The sequence below is a fragment of the Lepisosteus platostomus genome, chromosome 14, assembly GCF_059453375.1.
Source record: "Lepisosteus platostomus isolate fLepPlt1 chromosome 14, fLepPlt1.hap1, whole genome shotgun sequence".
NCBI lineage: Eukaryota > Metazoa > Chordata > Actinopteri > Semionotiformes > Lepisosteidae > Lepisosteus > Lepisosteus platostomus.
The window spans coordinates 6,940,236-6,952,445 of NC_142624.1; the positions used below are offsets into that span (position 1 = coordinate 6,940,236).

Here is a 12,210-nt window from a genome sequence, read left to right on the forward strand (position 1 = left end):
AAGTTGAATACACAGACAAAATTTTAATTACAACTAAGTGACCCAAGCTATGAGATAGCCAGTGTGGATTTAGAAAAGGAAGCTGGAATAATTAATTAGAACAAGCACCAGCAGGTTTTTTAAAGTTCCTTATAAAAGACTAATTCTGAATATACAGGCAACAGGAACTCAAGGAAATGCATGTACTGTTCATGGATGAAGAACGGCTTATTGAACAGGAAATAGGGCACAGTTTGGAGTGAAAGCTCAGTCTGCTCAAGATTTTTACCAAGCTTTTGATAAAGTGGGATGCCGGCTGTGTTTTTTTTAATGAAAATTCCCAGTGTTTCTGTAAGGCCTTTCAGTGAGGAGCTCCTTAGTAGGCCTGTAGAGTCTAGAACGTTAGACACTTAGTTTGGCGGTGGTTTTTATCTGACATTCTTGAAGTCTGCTTTATTTACTGAGGTGAAACGGTTATCAAAACCCTTCGGCGAAAAGTACATCCCTGTGTCCAGAATTTTAAACTTTAAGAATATTCTAGCTCGTTCTACCACTTTGAGACGCAATAAGGAAAGGCAGGCTGTTGTTATTCGTTTTTTTCTTCTCGTTCCTAGCCGGACATGTTCATTGTGTTTCTGTGTTAGGGTCATAGATCATTTATTAATAATCTGACTCCGAAAGCTCCTGATCTGATTTAGCACATAGTCGATTTAAGAGGCTTGAGGGATAAGCAGGGTTTTAATTCTGAATTATGTAAGTGGCTTTCTGAGATCTAGCTGCCTGAGCCCTTTGTTCTTGTTGTACTCTGTACTGTAGTGCCAGGGCATACTATAGAAACTGAAGGCTACATAACCAGAAACCCCTCTAGCTGTCAATGCAGAAATTCCACATCAGAAGAGAGCATGCAGAATGTATTGGCAGGGGCAAAATTGCATTTGATCTAGAGCTCGACAAAAGGTTATTGTTTTGTGAATGCTAATTTCCTTCATCAGAAAACAAACAGAACAGAACAGTGCTCACAGTATTTCCAAATACGCTTTTTGCTAGTGCTGGGCTTGAATTAAAGTTCCAGTAAAACTTATCAGAACTATTACATCTTTGGGAGCTCTTTGATCCTGAACATCATGTTCCTTATGTATTAAGAATTACCTCCTCTTCGGGTCATTAATCAGCACAGCGGTGTGTCATAATCAAATCGGCTGGGTGTCCACCTTTGAGTACATCATGGAAATATTCCATGTGTCTCACTGTATTTTGTTCTAAAGACTAATGAAATTAAAAATGCTCACAAAAGAGAACATTTTTTGAGCCTATTTCTTGAAATACTGTAGATATTAATGAATTGAGGGGTGAAAACCAAATAATGCCACCCAGTCCGCAGAAGAACATACCCTCGGTCAGGTCCAGAAAGTAACCAAATATAAAGTCACTTGAGCATAATATGATTTAGTACTGTAAACAACAGAATCTGAAAGGGCGGTTCTTCTATTGCACCTCACGTCAGAGGATTAAGGATCCGATTCTTAGTCAGGTGCTTGTCAGACCAGTTTTAGCTTTGGTTAATAAACATTTACAGATGAGAAGGTAAAGTGTTGCTCTTTAACCGAAACGCTTGCTTTGGGTGCTTTGTTTCTAGGTGACGTTTGATGCTTGGAGAATCATGCGGCCCTCCACCTGGCTGGCTATGCTCCGGAGCTCATCTTGAGGCGCTGCTTCGGTTTCCAGTCTCCTCCCGGGACGTTGAGGATGTGAGGCCACCGCAACCCAGGGGCGCACTTGGACACAGCACTTCCGCGCAGACCCGGCGATCGGGCTCCTCTCCGACCGCCTGCAACCGTATGCGAAGCTCGGATTTAGAAGGCCGGCTGCTCCCACAATCCCTGCACTTCCCTTCCCCTCCCTCGGACGCCAAGTGTGAGCCCGATGCAGAAGACTCCTGTGCAGCAGCTGAGGCTGAGGGATGTTTGAAGTTAAACCCATGAATGTGGAGAATAAAGACCCAGGGACCATCGCAGGTGAGTGAGCAGTCTCCTTGCCTGCTTCCAGGTGAGGCATTTAGGAGGATTGAGCAGCAAAGTAGCTTCAGGCTATGCTAATCACAAAACCCCAAAAGTTGTGAAAATTGTTAGTGTCCAACTAGGTGCGTCTCGGTCATGCCTTACAGTATATGCCTTTTTGTTTGCATCCATGTCTTTGGATGTGCACAAGCAGCAATGTGGTGGGGAAGTTAGCACTGGGGCTAAGGGTTCAGATCCTGACCTGGCGTGCCATCTGTGTGGAGTTTGTATGCTTTCCCCACATTCACATGGGTTTTCTCCCATAGTCCCCCAAAAACCATATTGGTAGGTTACTTGGCTCCAGGGAAAAATGGCCCTGGTGTGTGTTTGTGGCTGTGTGTGTCCTGCGATAGACTGGCGTCCGATCCAGGGTGTAGTCTGCCCTAGTCCTTGCTTGGCAGGATTCTCTCCAGCTCCCCCGCAACCCGGAGCTGGAAGAAATGGGTATAAAATGATTAGAAAATACGGTTTAATTCGTTTCTGTCTTTATGAGCCAGCATGCTGGAGTACAATACTAAAATAGCATCCATTTTCTAAAATGCTTTACCCAGTACTGGGAGTCGGAGCCTATCCCAGCAAGCAGTGGGCGCAGGGCGGGACACACCCTGGACAGGATGCCAGTCCAACACGGGGCACACACAGTTGCAAACACACACACGGACACTAGGGGCCAATTTTCGTAGAAGCCAAGGTCCAGAACTGAACCTAGGGACCCAGCGAGGCAAGGCAGCAGTACTACCCACTGTGCCACTGCCTTACTTCCAATATTAATTGCAAAACACAAGTCCAATCTGTTTGTTGTAAATTGGCCTACATCTTCCTTTTCTAGTCTTACTAAAACCAGAACCCGACAATTGCTGACCTGGGATATATTTATAAGCATTAATATTTGGCAGTAAGGCAGTTCTCGTCTGGTACAGGCAACTTACACACTAGGAATGGATGGTCATTCGCTTTGTAGCATCACAGTTTGTACACTGTTAAGAGTAGGGTTCAAGTTTTTACGTGCTTTTCCGTATTTGTTTATATTGCACTCCCACTTCCATTCGAATGGCTCAGTTGTTTAAATTATTACATGAGCAGGCCAACGCACCAATAAAACATCTCACTTGTGTGTCTTTTCGCTTTTAGTCAGGGAGTCCTAACCAGCCGGTGATGAGGTCTGACCTGTTTCGGGTTTAGAGTTCGAACAGGGAAAAGGATACAGACAGTCCCTGTTATACAATAAGTCGCCTCGAAATTTATTGTTCCGCAAATATGCTTTCAGTAAGTGCCGGATTTCCCATTAGGCACTGTGCCCAATGGGAAATCCCGCATTGACTGAAAGCAGTGTAGGCACAGTGCCTATGAAATTTTTTGGGCTTACGAAGGAGGGAAACAAAAGTGACTAACGAAAAACGAGCCGAAATAACACGTTTGTGATCGACTCTATGTGCTCCAAAATCAATACTCATACAATCTCCAGCGGCTGTTCTAGAAACTAAAAGTACCGAAGTGATATCGCTCCACCAATCACGTGGTTTAGCATCGGAATAGTTGAAACAACTCAATTAGCGTTTGCCCCTCTTTTTGCACATTTCGGAGTGAAAGTGCCTAGGGCCTTCGGACACCAAATTTCTGCCCTGCTTTCAGTTAATAACTAAATTTGTTATATGTCACACAGATCTGCACTCATGTCGTTTTTCAGGGCCCCAACAGCCAGCAGTGCAGGTGTTTCATGGATTATTTTGTTCCAGAAAAGCCGTGCTGCTGTACACGACTTCGATTATGAATCGTCATGCGATTTTCCCTTAAGCCTGAGGTTAGAAAGGAGAAGTAAAATGTTGCCCTCCAATATTTTAAAAAAATGTACTGTATGTTTACAGAGGAATATTGGTAAAGGTAAACGCAGGATATGGACCAGGTCAGACTGGGAAGGTTTTCACACCAGCGTCATTGCAACCCTGTCCTGGTTTCACACTTTCCCAGTATTATTATAAAGGTTACAGGAAATGGGCTACCGGTACCCTATAGGTTCTTGTGTTATAGGTCTTCCGCGCCACACAACCAGGTTAAGAGATTCCAATATAGAAACAGCAGCAGAGAATTAAATATTAATTTTGATGTTATTTTTAGTCACTTCAGTCCTTATTTCACCAGCCTTCTCTTTCCAAGTTTGAAGCAGCTGAGGAATTTGTTTTGAAAGTTCAATCGCAACCCAAAACATTTTGCTTTCAGTGGAAATTTGTTTGGCTGGGGAAGGTCTGCCATTACTGTACACTGGTTTTTGGATTGTTACATTGTCAGATACATTGTGTTATTACACACAAATGTCCTATTTAGGGTTGTGCATGTTTTCTATAGTTTTTTCAGATATTTGCCAAGGAAAAGATTGTACAGATAACTAATAGGAATGTTTGCTTTCACTTTAACATTAATAATAATAATAATCCTGACACTTATATGGAGGCCAAAGTGCACAAGTATGCTCACCACACATCAGTTCTCACCACACGTTTATTAAATTAAATAATATTGTTATCCTTTCCGAACAGCGGTTTATCAGGGCTAGCCACACAATTTCATTTTGATGGTAAAGTAAAAACGTTACTTGTAAGATTGTGCTACACATTTGTTGGATCCGTCACAACGTACATTAGTGTTTTATGTTAGTGGGATAGACATCTCTTTAAAAAAAGTTTGCAGAATTAAAAATCTAATTGGGCTATTCATAGGATAGAAGGATCCTGCCAGAACACTGGAGATCAAAGGGGCTGGAGCTCATACTGGTTTCCGGAAAAAGTTAGGCTGACTGACAGGACGTGACTCCCCCCCTACTGGTCCAGCACAATAATTATTTTCCCCCAGCAGCGCTGGTCTGCCTTGGAGCGTCTGGGGTAATGCAACTCACCCAAGGTACAATGGCAATGTATGTAGTGGGGTCTTGAATCCGTAAACCTTTATTAATAGTTACCCATAGTTTAACCAATGAACAGTCCAGAGCTAACACGACAAGCACTTTCCTGTGTCGGAAGACAACCGTTAGCCTACTTCATCCCCACCCAGACTGGCCGGCGAGCGGTGAAGGTCTGGGTTGAAGACCACGAACTACAGAGACTTTTACCTGTCTGAACTATTATCGCCCTACTCCCCACCTCGCAACCTTCGCTCATCTAATTCTGGTCTCCTAACTGTCCCCCAAGCCCGTCTACATTGTATGGGTGACAGGGCCTTCTCCTGTTATGCCCCCAAGCTCTGGAACTCTCTGCCCAAGGATATCAGAGAGTCACCTTCTCTAAACTCCTTCAAATCCAGACTCAAAACCTTCTTCTTTAGAAGAGCCTTTACTTAACTTGTTCCAATCTTCACCCCTCTGCTTCTCCTAGTACCACCATCCACGGTCTCCTCAGTATATTGTAATTGTGTTTTATCTTGTGTATTCTTTTTATTTATTGTTGTTCTCATTCTGTAAAGAGCTTTGAGACGCCACCTTTAAAAGCGCTATATAAAATAAAGTTTATTATTATTATTATTATTCACGCTCTTCAGTCTTACACAACATCATCTCCACACCATTTGCTTTTAGATACTTTTTATTACAGCTTGCTTGAGGTGAATTTTTAGCACTCCACGGTATTTTAAACACAGGTTATCAGTTTGTGTTGAATTAAATCCCAAATAAATAGGAGAAAAATAGTGAAACAACTCGGCCAAGGTGACCTACATCTTTCCATCCACATTAGTGAGCCAGTGCACAAGAGCAATAAGGAAGATATGTTTTGTCATTTGTCACAAATCCCTAAGGCAGGCAGCCAGATCCATGCTAGCCTCTGAAAGTGACAACCCTTTGTGTTTGCACCTTTTAAAGGAAGTAACGTGGACAAGACCATAAATCCACACCTACACATTATGTAGGAGCAAGCTTGTATGTTCTCCCTGAGTTTGTGTGGGTTTCCTCCAGGTGCCATGTGGTTTCTTCCCACTGTCCAAAGACGCACTGGCAGTTTAATCGGCTCCTGGAAAACCTGGCCTTGGCGTGGGTACGTCCGAGTCTGTCTGTGTGTGTGCCCTGCGATGGAGTCGAGTCCTGGGCAGAGTGAATCTCCTGCCTTGTACCCATTGCTTGCCAGGAACCTGGTTTCCATGAAGTGGTTAAAAGATGGATGGAACCAATTGACTTTTGTAATGAATGTTGGTAGTGTACTGTACAAGTAGCTCAATGCCTCCCCCCTTTAATAATAATAATAATAATGTTGCTTTATTAGCCCTATACAATTTCTTGCATTAGGAATTCATCTTTTCGCATACCCCAGCTTGCTCTCCATGAGACACACAGACAGGGAGAGAAGCTTTGGGTCAGAGCGCAGGGTCAGCCATTGTACAGCGCCCCCGCAGCAGTTGGGGTTCAGGGCCTTGCTCAGGAGCCCAACAGGGTAGGATTCCTCTGGCGGCTGCGGGATTTGAACCGGCAACCTTCCAGCCACAGATCGCAGATCCTGAGCCACAGAGCCACCACACCGCCCCAATGAAGTGAAGTGAAATGAAATGAAGTGTGCATTTTAATAATGTTTTTGTGGTTAGCGGGGTACTGTTCAGTGCTTCATTATGAATGGTTAACTTTATACTGTTTATTGGTTAGTTATTATTGTCTTGTCAGCGCTGGGCAGGTCATTGGTTATCAATGGGTGTCTGGTTAGCTCTGCACGGTTCATTGCTTAGTCAGTAGGAATATAGGTACTTTCTTAATCCCATGTGGGGAAATTCCAGTGCTACAGCAGCCAGGCACAATCAACGACGTACAGTACAAATACAGAGTAATACAATACAATAAATTAATTAAAAAAAATTGAATAAAGAATTACAAACAAAACAGAAAAGGCACACACACACAAGTATGAATGTACAGAACACAAGTTAGATTAAATACACAGTATAGATATTGCACGCTCCCAAGCGTATTGCACAGAGTAGGTGACTATTGCAACGATGGCAGAGTCGTGAATAATAAATAAATTGCCCATTCCTCTTCCACGTATTGCACTTCTAGAAACCAGATGTAGACAGAACACCAGTTGTTACAGAGGAATCAGGTTTCAGGTGTACAGGTACAACCGTCACAACAGGTCAGTGTCGCTCCTGCCCAGACATACAGTACCAAGGTTGGGTTGTAAAGTCTCCATTCGCCCCATCTCCCTTTTAATTTATTTATTGTATTGTATTGTATTTCTGTACTACTCCGTCTGTACTGTACTGTGTTGATTGTGCCTGGCTGCTGTAGCTCTTGAGTTTCCCGCATGGGGTTAATAAAGTTATGGCCGTATGGTTAGCTCTGCACTGTTCACTGCTTAGTTATGATTATCTTGTCAGCACTGGACTTTTCATTAGTTATCTTAGAACATGTGGTAATCAACAAGGCAGACTGAACCGTACAGGGCTGAGGAGCTAAATATAGATCTGCCATTATAAAAACAGTATTGCAGTGGTGGATGGTACATTTTTAGCATTGTTTTTTGAATTTGTTTACTGCCTATCAAAACATTATGTTGCCCCTTTTATATTATTTTCCGTTGTTCTTTGATGGAGACACTGAATTAACATAAAGGGACGAGTGGCAAATAAGTAGACAAGGCTATGTAAATCTGTTATCTTAAATCAAGGCTATCTTATATCTGGTTAATTCCCAAGAACTTTTGTATCAAGGAGTGGGCCAGCAGTTCCAGCAATAAATGAATTAGTAAAGAAATAAGTGAATACCACTTGTGTTGCTGGTAAATAAGTCTTAGACATTGTCACTTTAAGTTTGTACTGTAAATGAGTCCTTCAGGATTTTTATTTTACTTGTAAATTGTTACTGTGGAATGGTAGATGTCTTTGTGTCGCCTGAATTTTGTTTCCAATGCTAAACCAGAGTTTCGGTCTTTAATGCAGTGTTTATGGGCCATGTACTGGTCTTTCTGATCAACCAACTAACTGCCTTGCGCCATATGTTTTAATTTATCTCCCTTTTAATGTCTTATCTGCTTTGGTTTTTTCTCTAATGTAATTTCAACCCATACTGGGGTACTAATTTATATTCCCTCTGGAATATCCATTCATTTCAGTTTAGATACAGCACCCTAAGAAAGTACAGTAAATGCTTCAGATTAAGCATTTATATTCAGCACTGATGTGCATAAAATAAGCTGAACTATTATGTAATGTACTGTAAAGATCATAAACTCTTGTTTTCTGTAGCACCCTAGATTTTACCCTAGATTTGTTCAAGTGCATTTTTTAAAACGCAAATTAAAAAAAGTTTTAAGAAATATAAGAAATTAAAGAAAGCCATCAAGCATTATAGATTTATATGACATGTTCTGATATTTTCTTATAGAACAGATGCGATTTCTGCAGATAAGCAAGAGTTGAAGGCAGAACATTCACCAAACTTGGACCAGGCAGGAGAGAGTTTCTTCAGCAGAATTTTGTCATTCACTAACATTTTTCTAGACAGCAAGTCTAATGGTAACACTGGACTGTACTTGTATTAAGAGTAAAGGACAAATATTTCTGACACCTGTTTTCCCCATAAAACAGGAACAAACACAAAAATACAATATTCCTGAAACTCAGTGGATACTAGACAGCATAATGAGTCTGTGCATTGAATGGAAATTTAATTTCTTTTGATCCTGGTGTTTATGGTTTAGTGGAATGGTAATGATCCAGTGAATTGCAAAACCAAGTTAATGATAAATCCTGGGCTTGTTGTGGTACACTCCATCTGAAAGCGAAGTTCCACGTGTATATCTAAAATTTCTGTCTGATTCTTTCTGAGTATCATGTAAACGTGATTCTTTTTTTAGAGTGAAATCCCTCATTTCAGCTCCAGAAAGGGAGCCTGATTGACAGTAATGGTTCAGCCCCTGTTCATGGCTTTTCTTGTCTTGGGTCTGAACGCCCTCTGGTGGATTAAAAACAGATCAGCAAGGTTATGAAACTCCGGATTCTCAAGACAATTCTTACTTCAGCAGTGCGGTTGTGGGATTTGCAAATTCTCTAAATGCTGGGTGGTAAGCAACACAGGAGTTTTCAAAGGCGGAGTTCCATTAGGATGTACTTCAATTGTACCGCAGAATTGTCAGGGGTGTGTGGTGCTGTATAACAGTGGGGAGCACTGTAATGACTGGAGTAATACTTTATTTACCAGATCCATTCATAGACCTGGGATCAAAGGTCCTCCCACCTGGAATTAGATCCCACAGCCTTTCAATATAAAATGTCCCAGAGCCCTATCCATTATGCCATACTGCTGCTTACTGTTGTCCATTGCTGCTTTCAATGCTACTACTACTAATAATAATAATAATTCTTACACTTATAGAGCGCTTTTCTGGACACTCCACTCAAAGCACTTTACAGGTAATGGGGAATCCCACTACCACCACCAGTGTGTAGCCCCCACCTGGGTTAGAACGAATCAGCATCGATGAGTGCATTTCGCACTACAATAAAAGTAAAATGCGAGCAGTAAATTGTAAAACCTCAAATTTACATCACAAAATAGATTCCAGGTCTATGCAGCGCTGTATTCTGTGATTCAGAACGAGACAACGATTGCAGCGACGTGTTGTGGCCCTATGACATTGTAAACAAGCAGCCTTGTGAATGCATCTCTTTTAATCCAATAGAAATACTGCCCTCGATTTCAAGATGGTTTCGCATATTCATGCTGCTTACTTCTTAACTCTCCATGCAGATCACGTTGGATCATTTCTGCGGTGAAATGTCTGCCTGTACTTACTCACTCGTACGTGACATTATATTCGTCATTACAGGGACTAGTGAGCAGGAAGGGCCATGTCAAGTCGCAATTTGTGGGAAGTCTCGCTCTCGCCTGTGGTGAGACCAGGGCTTTGTGGCAACATGGTGACTTACAGTGCTTTCACATTTTTTGCGATTTTGAACTTAATTCGAAATTTGTCAAACTTTTCTGTACTGAATTTGCTTTGAATACCAGTCCGAGAAACTGGGACAAAGATCGTTCTTTTTAAAGAATTGCCCGGGGGCCAAGTCTGACCCTCTCCCTTTTTTCTTTTTCTTCAGATGAGGGATGTAAGGAGCCCGAAATGGAGCTGGTGAGCCTACTTGAGGACCAGCTGCCCCACTACCGCCTGCGGGCCGACTCTCTGTACCTGTATGACAGCCAGGACTGGGTGCAGTCGCCCACCTACTCCCCCGACGACGCCTCCAGCTCCATCTCGCCCGTCTTGGCCGAGGAGACCTTCAGATACATGAGTGAGTGCGGGTTTATTTAGGCCGTTTTTGTTTCTTTTGTTCTCACTCTGAGAGTGAGAAAGAGGGTTTCGTTGTGACAGAGTGCAAACTCTTAAAAAAAAAATGAGGCACCTTCCCAACAGCGTAAGACAGCACACCGACACGGCGCTGGACTACCGTACAGCTAAGTAAAACTCAGCTGAGGCCTTGTGTGAGCGTTTGACAAAATGATTTTGTTGTTTGACATTACTAATGGTGCTTCTACGACATGGCTTGAATGAAATGCAGGGAGTCACTCTCTTTAATTTATGTCCTTGACTACATCCTGTCTGCAATCTTGAAAAATCAGGGTTCTCTGTAGCTTTGGAAAAACATTGTTTTTTTTATACCTGAATCAGCAAAGGATTTTATATCTCTGGGTACATAAGATTTAACTCTTCAAAGTGAGGTTTTTGTCAGCAGAAAGGGCTTTCCTATTTGGGACCCATGTCATCATGCATTGCTACCCTGCTTTATGTTGTACACCTGAAGCGTTATTAACATTGCAGCTACAAGCATTTATGAAGCAGGAGCAGTCAATCAAAGAGGTTTTTCATCATTGATGCCTTTGTTATTCTCCAGAAGAAATGTGTGCCTTATCCGGAATCTGCAACCGTGTTCAAAAGGCATAGTATCTGGAATAAATACAAATGCCTTGGAGGATGATTTGTAGATTTTATGGCAAAAACGGTACATGAAACATTTACAATAGGAAATGTAGTTGTTTCAGCAAATAAAGACAAAAAACCCTTCCATGCCATTCCCATTGTACAGCATAATCTCCCTGTACAGATATGTTTTTCTCCAATTAATAATTAGTGGAGAATTAATTATTAATTTTTTAATTTCTGCAATAAAGAATTCTTAAGATCTATTTTAAAGCCTTTCCACTTAACTTAATATTCCACTTAACAAAAAATCACTTCATTGTCAGTGGTGATGATGAATGCTGATGTGTTTTTTGTTTGTGATTAATAAATGTACACTCAAATTTTGTCAGATTGGTGCTAAAGGCTTATTATTCCTAATTTAAAATCCTTTGGTCAAGTCAGTACCTTTTTTTTATCTCTTTTCTTGATGGTTTTCAGTGAACCTTCATGGTGTTGGTCTCGCACTGTTCCTTTGTTTCACAGTTCACTAAAAGCACTGCCATGTTTGAACTTTAGCTTCTGTATCAATCTCATTGCTCGCCAAATAATGAAAGCAACGGTTTAGAAATCGTCAGCTTGTGCAACATTAAAAATGAAGTTACCCTTCACAAACTACCCTTTTTCTGGTTTTAACAATACATTTGCTTATTGATTTTAGAGCTTTAAATACTTGTGATTTATACAAATTTTAAGAAAATCACAAGGATATAGAAATATTCAAACCAAACTGACCTGCCTCATCAATAAAGAGAAAAGACTGGATAATGTGTCCCGCCTATAACATCTAAGACATCGGAATCTGAAACAACATAAAAATCTTTGTTGTTTATGATGTTTACTAGGAGATGTGCTCCTTGTTTGCTTGTGTACTTACTGTACAGCGAGTGATGTCTGACATCCAGTAAGGACTGTAGTAATACATTTCAAGTTTTGGTAGTGTTAGCAACACCAGAAATCAGGAAATCTTTATTTCCTTGGACATCCTGCTCACTAAGCACCAGGGATTATTTTGCTGGTGTGGTTGGGGCTGGCTGCAGACCTAAAGCGTTCTGCTTTAAATAAAATTCGCCTCGGGAGATCAGCGCCAGACATGAAAGAGGAAACAACAGAGAGAGGGGAAGGGCAAAGGGAGACTTTTTTTTTCCCTGAAGTGGGACACTTACTTTATCAAAGACAGTGGGGACAAACAAATCATGGAGTGACAGGTAGATGAATATTGTTTTTCAGCTTGGATGTGCAGTAGTTTTAAT

At 41.5% G+C, this 12,210-nt stretch overlaps 1 protein-coding gene across 5 annotated transcripts in view; it reads left to right on the forward strand.

The window, feature by feature from the left end:
• The window catches only part of trak2 (trafficking protein, kinesin binding 2), a 59,697-nt gene that overhangs the window by 18,622 nt on the left and 28,865 nt on the right, over positions 1 to 12,210 (forward strand). For 4 of the 5 annotated variants that reach the window (XM_088606750.1, XM_088606751.1, XM_088606749.1 and 1 more), the window contains exons 2-3: positions 1,616 to 1,994; positions 10,101 to 10,292. In XM_088606750.1, the coding sequence (XP_088462876.1) occupies positions 1,940 to 1,994; positions 10,101 to 10,292 (247 nt within the window). In that variant the 5' untranslated portion in view covers positions 1,616 to 1,939. Of the gene's footprint in view, positions 1 to 1,615; positions 1,995 to 10,100; positions 10,293 to 12,070; positions 12,166 to 12,210 lie in introns of those variants that run through there. The other variant, XM_088606754.1, reaches the window with a different exon arrangement.